Here is a 16,094-nt window from a genome sequence, read left to right on the forward strand (position 1 = left end):
ATTTATCTACAATAATTATTAATAAATGATTCACATTTATTAAAGTTAATGAAAAAAACAAAAAAAAAAAAACAAATTGTTAAGACAAGTATATTATATTCAATTTGACAAAAAAAAATATATATATATAAATATATTAATTTACTAAGTAATATAGAATATGAACGTAGAAGTCTTATTTATTTATAGATACCAAGATTTTTAAAGTACATATACAAGTACTAACTGTACTCCAAAGGTAACAGTATAAGTTAAATAAAAATATATAAAGAATAAGTAAGTATAGTTATTTCTTTTAAATTGTAATATTAAACATTTTAATTTAAAGTAAAAAAAAAAAAAATATGACAATAATTTAAACAGGTCTACAAATTGTTTTGTATAATTTTATTGTAGAATAAATATAATATAGATGGGTACTGAATGCCTCTATATTATATACATATATATAAAAATTAAAATAAATATTAATTATGGACATTCAATGATGATATTCGGTACCATTATGCTTTGTTTATTATAGATTCTATAGTAATTTAAATATGCTTTTAAAAAGAGAATTAATCATAAAAAATTAGTGATGTGCATTAAATCTGAAAATTCAAACTCTTGACTAGACTGTTAATTTTTATTTTCGTTTGAATACTATTGGCACTTACATTTTAATTAATAATTTTAAAACAAAATATTTAAGCTTAACACTTACGGATTCAAGAAATTGATTAAAAAATGTTATCCATTTTAATTTTACTTGGCATCATATTAAACAATTATATTAACTTTTTGATAAAAGATCTTATTTAAAAAAGTTGAAATATATTTAATAAAATAATATACCAAATCAAATTTCTAGTAGTTAGAAAAAATAAAGTTATTCTCATTTATTTTTTCATTTAACATTTATAAATAAAATAATAGTAATAAATATAGTACAAAGATTAACATAACAAAAAAATGAAAAACTATAATTATTAAAGTTCTCTTTCATTGTTCAGTGCCAACTGAAATGGTAATTAATAATTATACATAGATTTTATGAACTATTCTGTTGATAAGTATTTATCAGAACAGAGTTATTCAATTAGTATAACTTTTAATTTACAACTCTTTCTTGTTAAAAAAAAAAAATAATAAAATAATACAAAGACTTGATAAAACTAATTAAGAATATAACAATAATTATTTATATATAATACATTATATGTATGTAGCGTGACATGTGTATACTTATAATTTATATATATATATATATAAAATATGTATATTTGTGTTTTTGATTGTATGTATTACACAGGCTTGAGAAGGAAGATAAATGGTGCTAGAATTTAAAGGAAAAAGCAATTGTTGTGAGAATAAATTTTCAGTAACAAAGATTAATAACGTATCACAATGACGGAAGATTACTAAAAAAATTATTTAAATGTTCAAGGGAGATGAGATAGTATGTATGTATTCATATAAACGTGAATTGATTTTTTACTTTTAATATTGACTGGAGTTGGATAAAACTTACAATTTAAACATCAACAACCATCTTTTTGTGTATGTCTGTGTTGCCAACAACGGAGCAAAATTCTTCAAAATTAATCTTGCCATCTTCATCTTTATCCGCAAACAATATAGTTTTGTCAACAATTTGCTGAAGTTGAGTATCTTTCAAGTTATTTCCAACCATCATTTTCAATACCTTAAAATAAAAATGTACGCATAATATTAATAGGTAATTATTAGGATGACCAAGAACAATGAACTGTCTGATTAATGTCAATTATTAAACACATACTTGAAATAATTCACCATTTGAAATGTATCCGTCGTTATCCATATCATAGATTCTAAACGCAAACCGCAACTTTGATTCTTTGTCTCCCTTCACACTGAATTGAGACACTCCTTGAATAAACTCTAATGGACAAAAATAAATCGTTAACAACAATGTATCTGAGCTTAGACGTTTATACCAGAATCCATATAAAGGCGTAACCATTACCTTTGAAATCTACTTCACCATTGCCATCTTCGTCGAATATGTCGATAACTCTTTGAACGAGCGGGTTCTGTTGGAGTTCGGGCAGCGATAGAAACTCGTCTAGACTCAAAGCACCGGAATTGTCCAGATCGAGTTTACGGAACCGTTTGCCCAAACGTCTGATCTCGTCGGCATCGACTAACAACGACAAAAATACAACACATTTTAGACTTACGCACAACACACCGGCCCGGGCACGTCAACGTGGGTAGGCGGTACTTACAGTTCGAGCACAGCTCCATCGGCAGTGAATTTTCGTTACCCTGGAAAACACATTACAAGGCATAATAATTTAGTCTATCGTCTGAAGCACGACCGTCGTTACTCGTTACGTACCATGTTCGACGGCGAATCACTGCAGAGATATCAAAATTCGAATAGAGCTGTGGCGTGTACCCTGGTCGTCGAAGTGCGAAACGATCGCGGACGATCCGTGCGATTTTTTGGTCCCTTTCGGTCCGGTATAAAAGTCGTACGTGAATGTGTATTGGTGTGAGCGAGCGCGCGCGCGTAATACGATTAATAGTTAATACTAAATAGTACGTACGTGCGTGCGTGTGTGTGTGTTCGTGTGCGCGCGCCGAAGTGGGGAGAGAGCTTTTATTTTTCGTCGCTTACCGCCGCGGGCCCTGGGGAGCTGCCTAGGACCACCGACCTCGTCCTATCCTACCTGTATACATATATAATGTATAACGACGATGTGTATATGATATAATTTTATACGGAGAGATTGGATCGAGCAACGAAAATATCGATTTTGATAACGCGCGAAAACAGCTGAGACGACGTCGTGCTCGGTCGCCGCCTTCGCCTCGGCACGGCTCGGCTGTCCCGGCCGGCGACGGTGATAACGCGCCGTCGACAGCGCCACCCCCACTCGACCGTCTTCTCTCTCGGACGGCGCACTGCCATCTATCCCGTCGGCCACGTCCCCGTCCACGTCTCCGGTCTGCACTACGCCCCTCCACCCCTACTTCGACGCTCCGCAGTCTGACCACCGCGGTACGCTGTCGACCGAAATACGTTTCTTTTATTTCTTTCTTTTATCACCGAACGGTCTCCGTCGACGTACGCTCAAGTCACGCACACACACGAACATATATATATATATATACTCGCACGGAAAAACGTACAATCGAAAGCGGAAAAATGGCGTCAGGCGTAAGTGCACGTTCCGTATCCGGACTTATCCCGGCCATCCCGTTGGCATCGCACTCATCGCAGTCATCCTGTTGTTTTTCAGACCCTGTACACGTATTCGAACAACTTCCGAGCGTATAAGGTGCTCATAGCGGCCAAGTACAGCGGATCCGATGTCAAAGTCGACCCGGCATTCGAATTCGGCGTCACCAACAAACAGGAGAACTTCCTCAAGAAGTTCCCCCAAGGAAAGGTGATTATAATTGACGGTAGCCGGTACTTTTCCGTCTCCCCCCTCCTCGACCTGTTGAAAATCTACGTCATCGGTGTGTTCTATGAGTAACAGAAAATATTATAATATTATGTCTTCTGTTTTTCCAGGTACCGGCATTTGAGTCCCAGAATAATCAATATCTGACTGAAAGCACTGCCATTGCCTATTTTGGTTAGTACACTAGAATATTTTTTTTTTAAAGAAAAATAAAAATAAACATTTGAACTGTAGCAACTAGTGATAATATGTTTAATTAAAAAAAGATTCAATGGATTGTAATTAATGATCTTACTTAAGTATTAATGTTATTTGTTATACTAAATTGAATAATATATAATTTAGTATCCAGTGAAAAACTCAAAGGATCTTCTCCGTATGAAAAAGCCCTTGTTCAACAATTCACCAGTTTTGCTGATAATGAAATTTTGCCAGCTTCTTATGCTTGGGTATACCCCTCTCTTAGTATTGCCCAATTTAACAAATCGGTAATGTTGAATTATTTAATATCTTGCTTAATTTTACTTTTCAAAATTTTAATTGTTATTTATGTTTAGTCTGTTGATAGAGCTATTGAAGACGTCAAAGGAATTTTGGAATACTTGAATAATTATCTTCTGACAAGAACATACTTGGTTGGTGAACGTATTACATTGGCCGATATAGCTGTAGCCTGTTCATTACTACAATTGTACCAGCATGTTATAAATCCAGAATTCAAGTAAATAAATATTAATATTTAATTATTTATATCCTCAATCAAAGGCGAATTATTCAATTTAAATTTGTTTAGTTTGTAACAAAACGAGGTACATTAATGTGTTACAAAGTATTGATTTGATAATTAGTATTCACTTATCAGACGGGCCTATGTAATCAACATTAATCTTTTTAATTTAGACAATTTATTCCTCATTTTTTTCTTAAATAGTTATAACTTGATTAATCATTTTAGTTTTTTTTTATTATAATACAAGATAAGACATTCCTAGCCATATGTTATCTATATCTATGCATACTTTGACACATTTACGGTCAATTTAGCTGATTAACATGATGATTATTAATGTTTTTACAAAAGTATTGTATGATAATTAATAATTTAAGTTGTATAGAACTTAAAATAAGCTTACAATAATATTAATATATAATATTACTTATATATTTAATAACTACAAGTATAACTGAGTGATTAATATGTAAGAAGTGCATGACGTGTTGTGTGATTAGAATGTTGTGAGGGTGGCTTGGCGTAGAATGTCATAGGATGACCTTCTTTTAGTTGATTTTGATTTGGATCAGTGAGAAGATTATAATGAATTCCACCTGTAGAGTTTAAGAGAGCTATGGACATCTTTTGCTAAGGTTTTTATATGATCTGCGGTTTCTTGTGTTTAGAAGTGACCATTCTTTTTTTGTAGTAAATTTTTTGTTCAGAATGGAGTAAAGCATAAAGGTGTGCTGGTATGTTTGTTGGACTTTGGTTGTAATATGAGGCTGCCACATGAGTGGTTTGTCGAGAGTTACTCTGATGTATTTAACCATCGGATGCCCAGGGTATATTTTCATTGTCGAAAGTTATTTGTGGGGGAGTAATGTAATACATTGGCTGATATAGCTGTAACCTGTTCATTTCTTCAATTGTATCAACACGCTATAAATTCAAAGTAAAGAAATATTTTTATTTAATTATTTATAACCTCAATCAAAGGCGAATTATTCAATTTAAATTTGTTTAGTTTGTAACAAAACGAGGTATATTAATGTGTTACAAAGTATTGATTTGATAATTTGTAATCACTTATCAGACGGGCCTATGTAATCAACATTTATCTTTTTAATTTATACAATTTCCTCTCCATTTTTCTAAAATAGTTACATAGTTTGATTAACCGTTTTAGTTTTTATATGTTTAAATTTATTATAACTTATTTTTAGACAGCCATACACCAATGTGAACAGATGGTTTGATACCATTGTTAACCAACCTACAGTAGTTGATGTCATTGGAAAGTTTGAGTACTGCCAAAAGACTGCTGAATTCAACCAAAAGACTTACTCAGAATTCCAAGGTGGATCAGGAGAAAAGAAGTCTCAGGCTAAAAAAGAAAAAGCACCTAAAAAGGCAGCTGAACCTAAAAAAGCAGCACCCAAAGAAGTAGTTCAAGAAGAAGAACCTGATGCAGCTGAGCTTATTTTAGCTTCTGAACCCAAGTCCAGCAATCCTTTTGATGCTTTACCTAAAGGGTAAGTGTTTAAATATATACTTTATTGTTGAAATTTAATGTGAAATCTAATTTAATGTCAAATTAGAACTTTCAACATGGATGAGTTCAAGCGAGTTTATAGTAACGAAGAAGAATCCAAGTCTATTGCTTACTTCTGGGACCACTTTGATAAGGAAAACTATTCAATTTGGTTTGGTGAATATAAATACAATAGTGAACTACAGAAAGTATTCATGAGTTGTAATCTGATCTCTGGTAAGTTAGTATATTAGTATATCAAAAGGTTGCTATACCTACATTGTGATGTCTCTGTTTTACTGACGTACAACAGAGAAATTGTTGTTCAGTAAAACCAATATTATGTGTCTCGCTTAAAAGATAAGAATATTATCTGTTCTCTTGTTGGTTATTTGTGATTCTTTAATTTTTAAGTGAATTATGAATACTTAACAATTTATATACATGTAACTTGCTTAAACATTAAAATTCTACAACTAAGTACTTATAGATAATGTTCTTACCTTTGAGTTTGATAGTAGGTTATTTCACTCTTATTTAAGCCGAACAAGCAACATTAGTTCTGCTGAATGGAAATTTGACATGTACATTTGTAAGACAGATACAACACATGCAGGCGTGGTCCTCTCAACATAATTGCTATACTCTAGCCCGTGAGAGAAGTAAACTGTTTTGTGCGTACAGATTAACATTTGTGATAATCCAAAGGGATCATTTCCTCAAATCTAATCAAATGTACAAAGTTGTTGTTTAATAGTGCAGCATTGACTAATGTAGTATAAGGATGCATACACTGGTTGATACTGGTTACTTCTTTCATAAGCTAGAATTTACAATTATTAGTTAGGCTTAAGTTAAGATGAATATAAAATTCCAAAGTTAATTAATGTACAATTTTAATCAGATTGTTCGTATTAAAAAATAAAGAGTAAATAAATATTTACTTGTGCATTTATTGATATATCAAAAATATTTAATATGTACATTGTATTTTCTATTTATGAAGTATGAACATTATATTTATATTCAAACTATACTCCAGCCAGCGAGATAACGGTTTTGGGCAGCGACCAAAATTTGTCCGTTCTCGCGCATTCTCACCACTAAACCGTCTATAAACACTGAACGCCGCTCTACAGTGATAGAGTGGAAGAAATTTGAGTACGGAACTGCGCTGCGCGAAAGTAGCGTTTCTTGCTGGCCAGAGTATAAATGTTTTTTGATTTCATAATATTTTTTTATTGTAATTTAAAATATTGATTAGTACAGTTCAAAAACTTGTACTAATAAATGTTTTAATTTGATATTTTAGTGTAAAAAAATACTAAATTGTAACATTATAAATACAATTTTCGGAGGAATTTTATTAATTTTTTTTCTGTATTATAAAATTTTTCATTGAAATTATTTTTCTAGGAATGTACCAGCGATTAGATAAGATGAGAAAGCAAGCTTTTGCATCTGTATGTCTTTTTGGTTCAGAAGGAGATAGCACCATTTCTGGTGTTTGGATCTGGAGAGGACATGACCTTGCATTTGAAGTAAATAAATTTTTAATTTTGTTTTTGTGACTTAAATAATAATATTTTGTGTTTTTAGTTGAGTAATGATTGGAAAGTCGATTATGACGTCTATACATGGAAGAAACTGGATGCCAACAGTGAAGAAACAAAGAAGTTGGTTAGCGAGTACTTTGCATGGACAGCCAAGGACAAGGATGGCAGACCTTTCAATCAAGGCAAAATATTCAAATAAATACACAAGGGTTTATACATTGATCATATATTTAATAATATAAAAAAAACAACAATTATTTATTTCATATTTTTTTAAGTTTTATTTGAATTCTTTCTAATCCTTTCCTGAAAATAATAAAATAATTGTTATGAAATTTTCTACACGATATTTATTATCTTTTTGACGTGCACAATAAAAAAATGCATTCATGTGAAATCTTTTTTTTTTTTTTTATGGTTTTTGAGCATGTGACTAGTTAGTTAAATTTATTATTTGATTAAAATAAAAACATTGATTTTAGTTGTTTATAGACAAAACAAAATGTCTACCCTTAAACAATATTCTTCATATTATATAACTTAATGGGTGATTGTTTTTAAGGATATTCAAACAATTAAAAAAAAAATGATTTTAAATGAATGCATTATGCCTATGTTAAGCATGAGTAGATGTAAGAGAGACATCTTATTGTTCATGTCATACATTAAGTATGAAATATTAAGAGGATGCTACCCATGCAGTTGTTGTCTCCGTCTCATACACGCCCGACATAGCAAAATTGCGTTCACTAGTTTCACTAGTGTGCTGTTAATTTTGGTATTAGAGTAAATTTACTAATTATTCAATTTTTAGATAATAACATTATCTGGGCTTAAGCACTGGCTTCTATTCTATAGTTTAATTTTCAAGCAAGATATGAGCATTTTTAATTTGTGGTATTTCACTGCATACTTGCTCATAGTATGCTTGAAGAAATTAAAAAATCGCCAACGCTTTAGCACAGATAATGTTCTTACCTAAAAGTTTGATAATAGGTCAATTTAATCTAATTTCAAAACTAACAACACACTATTGAAACTAGTTATCAACATTTTACTGTCGGATGTGTATAAGACGGAGACAACAAATGCATGGGTAGCGTCTTCTTAACATTAAAAAAAAAGTATTACCTGAGGTTATAATCTGAGCCAATGCCCCTTTTCCATTCAACTTTTTCTATATGGGTTACAAGTTTGGGTAAAAAACAAGTAACAAAATCTGGCGAAATAGTTATCACATGATCAAAGAATTCAAAAATTAATTTTGAAGAGAATGCTAAGTGTTCTTCACAAAGAGTATTCAGTGATGACATGACTTCATTTCTAAACAAGTTGACATTTAGACATTATTTTAATAAAGAACAATGAATATTAAATACTTGATTTCTTCATTAGACGGCAATTCACTTAAACTAATAAACGTGTTGATTATTTCATTGGTGATTCGTCTACAAATATTAGTTTCTTCGCAGAACATTGATACCGAACAAATGCGCATTAATGCATGTTGAATAATTGATAAAATCACAAATTTATTGTTATGACTTATTTTTATGATATTATTAATATATTCTAAAACCTGAAAGTAAAAAATCATAAATAAAATATAGTTAAACTTGTGGTGCCCATAATATACTTGTGCAACACTACTGTCCGGTGTTCGCTGACGTTTGTTTAAAAATGTCGATACAAGTAATTCTAAAAACAAGGAACGTTCGGGAATTTCATTGTCTGGTTTTTCTTCAAAGAATTTTAATAATGGCAACTCATCTGATGATTTGATTCCAACCAAAATTTTAGGGAAATATAATGAAATTAACTCACGTAGACAACGAGCAATATACATATCTGTTTTTGGATCTACAAACAAATACAATAAATCATCAACAATTCTTAAAATACATAATAAGGTATTGATGCCTTGAAAATAAATCTGTTATAACAGTTATTATACTAACTCAGACGAAATAATCCTATAAAATAACGATGTAAACAGGATAATAGGGCAGTTATAACACATGGATGTGTTTTGAAATTGGGACTTCTCAAGCTTACACCTAGGAACATGGAGTCCAATAACTCTTGTAGAATGGTATTTGGTTTGCCCTAAAAATAATAATTGTTTTTATTTTTATTTTCTTATGTAAACAAATGAGAATGAAATTGTTTTTACTTTAACATAAATTAATGGTGAAATTTTTTCAAACATATAACCAATGACCATGTATAACCTATATATCTCGTCATTTTGTTTTTGTTGTTTTATTAAAATATTCACCCAAATTTTAATACTGTAAAAATAATCTGATACTTTTTCACTCATCTTTTGACGTAATTTTATATCCTAGAAATTATAAAAACACAATTAATTATACCTATGTTATTATTTACAAATTGTATAAATATATTTCATATTAGTTAAATAAATATCAGTAGCAATATTTAAATGTTAAATAGTTTCAATAAAAAATTTAAAAATTAATTTCGGATGTAACCAGTATTAAATTATGAGCAACTTATATAAATTTTTCCCTAGGATAAACTAAGATGAATTTTTAATTTACTTGATTGTTTTGATACTTTAGGTTTAATGAATCTAAAAATGTGATAAAAGGATCCACACTTGTTTCCAAATCATTTCCAGAGTTTGTAAATAGTTCTTTAATTTCGCTAATATTTGAAACAAATTGAGTAATGGTCATTGTTTCATTGAATGTCCAGTTTGTGATTAACATAGAACTATGTAACCATGCCTAAATAAAAGTAGGTAATTTAAAAAATAATACAGAACACTTTTATGGAAATATGGTATAATAATATAATAAGAGTAATAAGTAACCTAATTATAATAACTACAAAAAACAAATTAAAATTAAAATTAATGCAAGCAATTTGTACTAACTTTAATTAAAGCCAAACTGTTAAATCCATGAACATTAGCAATGACATTTTCTTTAATTATGGAAGATAAATATCGATTAAGCAATCTGAAAATTTACAAAAAAAAAGTATACTTAATGTTTAAACAGAGATATGAAAAATTACTTTCAATTATAAAGCATTTACTTTATATTAATTCCTTGATTTACAACAAAAAAATTGAATAACATCACTTTTGTGTTAGAGAATGCTGGTATAGATGAAATAATTGTAAATGTTGCAGCAATATCTGCTACAATTGTATCACAATCGGCTGATAAACACGACTTTTTTAAGAACGGCAATAAGTTATTATACAATGAGTTATAGAGTATAAATATTTCATTTTCTATAAAAAAGAAAAATATAAAGATTTTTGGAAGCACAACATAAATCAATTTATTGGTATTTAAAATATATTATTAACGTTTCTATTCACAATTTATACATTATTTATTTAAATTTAAAATAATTAAATATTTAACTTAATTTAAATATTGGTAAAGTATTCTGTTCTAAATTATGAAATATTGCCATTTAAAAATTGAAGGATATGAACCAATAAATAATCAGATTGATGCGAGGAAGAGATAGTAATCACAGAAATAGATATATTTATATGATTTTCAAATTTGTATTTCTTTAAATAAATACAAGAACAATAAAATTTAAATCTTTTTAAATAATGACAGGAGTTTTTAATAGAAAATTTAGATGAACCAACAATTTTTTAAATTCATTTTCAGCCTCTCCATGATTCTCAAACTAAAATTGACTGAATTACAAGCCAATGTTTTAATTTAAATAATTGAACTTTTCAACAATTATCCAATGATTTTACAAATATCCATGTGATTTAGTATATTTTATTTTCACTAAATGATTTAAACTAAAATATTTTATGTTACCTTAATATCTTTAAAAAGAAACATACTTTGTAATATAATATGTATATTTTATATAAAGTGTAAAATAAAAAAAAAAAGATATTATATATTTATATATTACTAGAATATAATTTTATTTTAAATAATTAAAGTCAAAATATAATATTACCATTTGAGAAAGGCATAGATTGATCATTTCCTACTTTTTTTAGCTTTTCCAGTATGAGTAAAACTGTTTGCAAAATTTCATTGCTATCCAATGGTTTTATTGTACTAAGAAGATAATTTTCAAGCCAAGAACCTTCAAAAACAATGTTAAAAAATGAAATCACAAGTTAATGTTATTTAATTATTAAATTTTAAATTTACCAATAAGAGTATGTTGTCCAAAAGTTAAAGATTCACTGAATAAAAATACTTCTTTAAGACCATCTAAATAAACAGTGATGTATTCTTGAGATGTGGTATTTAATGTATCTGAGAGTGCAGTTCCATATGCAGTAATTGAAACATTTCGTTGGGAATGTAATATTAAAAATGCCACAGTGCCTTTCCAATATGTTGATCTAGTATTAGGGTCCAATTTTTGTTCAGAAATTAATTTTATAAGATGTTGATATTTAAGTGCCTAAAATATTAAAAAAAAAAAAAAAAAATACAAATTTAAAAATATACTTTAATATATTTAATTAATTTCATTATTTTCTTACAATTTGTGATGTATCATCTGACATAATTGACAATGTTAAGAACAATGTTGTAAAATTATAAAATCCAACTTCATTAAATGACATAAGTTTACTTGGCGAGAACTTTGAAAATATTCTACCTTTTATTTGATTCCAATCTTTCGAGTTGTATTTAATGTTTTGTAAGTGAAGACCTGATGTATTTTATTAATATTTAATGAAGAAATAATTCTAGAAATATCTTAATTTTTTTGTTAGGTAAAAAAATAATTTTTAGAAGTATGGGCTGAATACCAAAGTGAGAATTAAGTCAAGGATGGAAATAAATGGACAGTAAAAATAATGTGTGGGATGTCGCAAATAACTTAAAAGTGATAACAAGTACAAATGGGAAATTTTATAGTACTAATACATCAATTTTAATTTCCATTGTAAAATAAAGGTAATTAATTAATTTTTAAATTATATTATTAAAATAAATGTTGATAGTATCAATGCAATGTAGAATGAATAAAGTGAATTAAAACTCATCTTTTAAGTTATTTATTTAAAAAATATATACATTTTTTATTTAATAGTATAAATACTAATAATTAAAAAAAGATAGTTACATACCAAGTAATCTCTGAAATAATTGAAAACTATTGTAATTAGATAATAATTCAGTTTGTTGAGCAGAAAATAGATTGTTCATTTGAATAAGAAGTTCAGAACCATTTTTACTAAAATATAAGATACATGAAAATTAATACTTATTTATTTAATATACATATACATAATTTATATATAAATATTATTATTATATAATATATTCTTTTATTACCTGATACAAGCAATATTCTGAATTTTCATATCTGATGAATAAAATGTGGAGTTTAATCTTTTATGAAAATATTCCCAAAACACTATAACTGGTTCAGTAATTGATGACGATATTACAATATTTTGCAATAAACATATTGATAATTTCAATTGAACTTCATTAGGTTCATTATTAAGAAATTCTTTAAGAATGGACACCAAATCACTATCTTTTAAATCCTAGTTAAAAATAATAAAAAGTTATACATTTATTTTCAGTCTAAATTTAATTACAATAATCAATTAATATTGAATTGTTATGATAATAAATTCACACAATAATATTTATTTAAAAAAAGTAAAACATTTTTTGTCATATTCTTTACATTTTCTTTGACTGATAATCTTTATTTATTAATTTCTAATATTTTCTGTTTTTACTTAATTTTTTTAAAATCTGCTTTAACACTAAAAATACTTCATCTACTCAAAGGATTTCTATTATTTTTTTTACTTTACCTTATTTTTAAAATTAAATCTACTATATCAACTTAATTTTAGAATTTGGCCAACATTTTAAAAAATGTTCATTTTATTTATTGATAAGTCTGATTGTACTTAGGATAAAACAAAATAACGCTTTATTTGTTATTTTTCCAAAAAATAAAAGGGTAATAATTTAATATGAACATTTAAGATTCTTTCCTCTAAATTGTTTACTAACATTCAACTAAGTTATTATAGATTAGCAAATACAACTGATAAAATACAGATAATCAAGAATAAAAAATGAAACATAATTATAATAATAAATAATAAATATATTAATAAAATTGTCAATTGATAACTAATTTTTTAAAATAGGCGTACTTGATTTATTTTCCAGATTAAAATATGTCTTTTTTAAAAAAAAACAAATATTTGTAAAACCTAGTTACTAAGTTAAACCTTGATCTAGTAATATTCTATAATAAATGTCATTATTTTATATGAAAGGTAGAACAATTTTATTTTACTTCTAAATATTAATTATTAAAACTGAAGATTACAATGAACATAATTGATATCATTATTAATACTTTACTATGGAGTATTCATTAATAGTATTAATGAAACTTACTATTGATGATGATTTGTCAGATCGTTGTAAACTATTTAAAAGCCATAATCGAAAAATAAGTTCTTCACAATTGACTAAATTGACATTTGTAAAAACTGCATTGAAATACTGCCAGAAGTTCTAATAACAAATAAATAAAAATTGTATTGCTTTTAAACAAAATACTGTTAAATTAATGGAGAACTTACGTCAGAATTGTATAATAATTGTTGCTTATTAATTAAATACTGTATGAGTATCAAAAAATCATAAGTGCAATCACAAAGTAATGCATCTTTGAGAAGAAGATCTTTGAGTTGTAGCTAAAATAAAATGTAGTTAAGATAAAACAATAATGTAAACCGTTAGTCAAAGTATATAAAATAAAACCAGCTTACTTTTTTAAATCTATTTCTGGCTAACTGAACTAAATCATTTAAAGCATTATGTAAAGAATTTTTTAAAGTATCTTTACTGTTAGGTAATTCTGAAAGCAAAGATAATTGAAACCATCTTACATCCAAATGACAATGATATAAATGATAGTAAATGTTATTCTGTAAATACAAGAAAAATATTAAGTTTAATGTTCATTAATAACTCTAAAAAACAGAATATATCAAAATTGAACGCATAGACAATTAATTTAAGGTAGATAAGATACTTATTTAAACCATTCCATTTTTATTAAAATCATTATAAATATAAATGTAATTTCAGTGAATTTCTTAAACATTTTATATGAAAATTATTTGTAAGTTTTTGCCAATAAACCTGCTATCTATGCTTATTATGATACAAAGTAATAGGCCTAAGTTATAATATAGTATAGTCTAATAAAATGTTGAGATAATAATAGGAACTATTTGCTTATTATTCTATTTATGTGCATTTTAATTTTGAAAAAAAATAATTGTATAGTATGATTTTGATAAAAATATAGTAAAAATTAACAGCTAGTATGTTAAAAATAATAATCATTATTTAATAGTGACTAAAATAATTATATTTTAATTCTATAGGCTATATTGAGCAAATAATTGTTTCTTTGACTACTTATTTATTTAAAAACATTAAAAAATATACTATTCTCTACTTAGATATACAAGTACAATTTAAAAATAAAGTATATATGTATGTGGTATTTATAATTTAAAATGATTTAAGTATGAGGTCTATTTTTTTAAATTTAATAATTACTGTGTAATCAGATGACAATAATGCATGTTGTATAATAGTTTCAGATAAATTATGAAACTGTCCAAGAGCTGAATATAAATTATTTAGTTCTAATTCAATTTTTTTCCCATGAGATTCCATCAACCAGCTATAGCTTTCACATGCATTCATTCTGGAAAATAAAACAAGTTCCTAAAACTATATTAATGTTAAATAATTAAATAAATAAATAAATTACCTTTGAAGACAGTCTCTTAAAAATAAAAGAAACCCAGAAATTTGCTGTCTAATATCTGAGAAATTAATTGTTTTGCAATTATTTTGGTCTTGAGATCTAAATGATTTATATTGATCTCGTACAACAGAACTTAAGCTTAACAAATGTTTTCTAGGTATAAAAATAGTAATAATTATTAATTAAGCATTTAAAGTAACAATACATTAATTCTATACATACTTTGCCATTTTAAATAGTATAGGAATATCGTACACTAAACTATTACCCTTATGAAAAGAATTACCAAACAATACATAACGGTCAGATTGATTTTCATCATTATTCATAATAGAAATATTGAAATTCTGTTCACTCCTAACAAATTGTTCATTTGAAATATTTGGTCGTCCCTTGCAGTTAAAACAATTAAATGACATTGTAGATTGATCTATAAGTAAGCACATTAAGTTTAATGTTAACTTAAAATAATATGTATGTTGTACACAGAATGATTATTATAAACACCAATCACAAACATTGAATAAGTAACACAAATATTTTCTATGTTAACTTACTGTCATTTTCTATATCACGTCCTGCTGAGAACAAATGCATAACTTATAATATTAAATTAAGAAATTGGTTTGGTGACTTAGGTTAGTAGAAACTAGTTTGCCACCTTCTGTGACTGTCCCGGTACAATTGAACTTGCAGCCTGGTATCTATGAAATTATAAGAAATTAAAAAAAATTGTTGTACGGTATTAAAACCGAACTTTATAATTGTATTGCAGACTGCAGTTATTAATTTAATATTGTTGTCTTTAATTTGTTTAATCAGTATAATATTAAATATATTATTATTATTAATATTATTATCAATTCCTTTCAAATGGTCATCTCGTACGAACAATATTCTGGCGGGAAAATTTTAGTTCATAAAGTGACCACTTGTCGCTAGCTGTAATCACTGATTATCTTAGTTCGTGAATTGTGTCAACTTTTTAATTATAAAATTATTATTATAAAATTAATACTAAATTTTTTTTAAAACGAATGGTT

At 27.2% G+C, this 16,094-nt stretch overlaps 3 protein-coding genes across 4 annotated transcripts; 1 reads left to right on the forward strand and 2 right to left on the reverse strand.

Moving 5' to 3' along the window:
* Nucleotides 1-846: 846 nt before the first annotated feature.
* Nucleotides 847-2,738, reverse strand: LOC114130788 (calcineurin subunit B type 2). 2 transcript variants are annotated; one of them, XM_027995849.2, is made up of 6 exons: nt 2,366-2,734; nt 2,253-2,292; nt 1,991-2,167; nt 1,784-1,905; nt 1,514-1,687; nt 847-1,318 (listed from the first exon to the last, which is right to left on the reverse strand). In XM_027995849.2, exons 1-5 carry the CDS (start codon nt 2,366-2,368, stop codon nt 1,517-1,519), a joined length of 513 nt encoding a protein of 170 aa, XP_027851650.1. In that variant the 5' UTR covers nt 2,369-2,734; the 3' UTR covers nt 847-1,318; nt 1,514-1,516. The 2 variants fall into 2 exon arrangements, with proteins under 2 accessions (XP_027851650.1, XP_027851649.1); XM_027995848.2 differs by having other exon boundaries at nt 847-1,687; nt 2,366-2,738.
* Nucleotides 2,739-3,021: 283 nt separating this feature from the next.
* Nucleotides 3,022-7,508, forward strand: LOC114130786 (elongation factor 1-gamma). Its single transcript, XM_027995845.2, has 9 exons — nt 3,022-3,190; nt 3,273-3,422; nt 3,551-3,614; nt 3,786-3,928; nt 3,998-4,161; nt 5,379-5,687; nt 5,754-5,923; nt 7,103-7,227; nt 7,286-7,508. Exons 1-9 carry the CDS (start codon nt 3,179-3,181, stop codon nt 7,439-7,441), a joined length of 1,293 nt encoding a protein of 430 aa, XP_027851646.1. The 5' UTR covers nt 3,022-3,178; the 3' UTR covers nt 7,442-7,508.
* LOC114130784 (protein MMS22-like) lies at nt 7,453-15,885 on the reverse strand. Its single transcript, XM_027995843.2, has 21 exons — nt 15,609-15,885; nt 15,274-15,481; nt 15,055-15,204; nt 14,838-14,988; nt 14,036-14,194; nt 13,847-13,960; nt 13,659-13,778; nt 12,561-12,778; nt 12,353-12,459; nt 11,759-11,931; nt 11,418-11,676; nt 11,218-11,349; nt 10,309-10,510; nt 10,145-10,229; nt 9,807-9,995; nt 9,416-9,586; nt 9,201-9,348; nt 8,879-9,102; nt 8,622-8,821; nt 8,374-8,565; nt 7,453-7,548 (listed from the first exon to the last, which is right to left on the reverse strand). The coding sequence occupies exons 1-21, from the start codon at nt 15,646-15,648 to the stop codon at nt 7,506-7,508; spliced, it is 3,285 nt and encodes a 1,094-aa protein (XP_027851644.2). The 5' UTR covers nt 15,649-15,885; the 3' UTR covers nt 7,453-7,505.
* Between the last annotated feature and the right edge of the window lie 209 nt (nt 15,886-16,094).

This window comes from Aphis gossypii, chromosome 2 (genome assembly GCF_020184175.1).
Source record: "Aphis gossypii isolate Hap1 chromosome 2, ASM2018417v2, whole genome shotgun sequence".
NCBI classification, from domain to species: domain Eukaryota; kingdom Metazoa; phylum Arthropoda; class Insecta; order Hemiptera; family Aphididae; genus Aphis; species Aphis gossypii.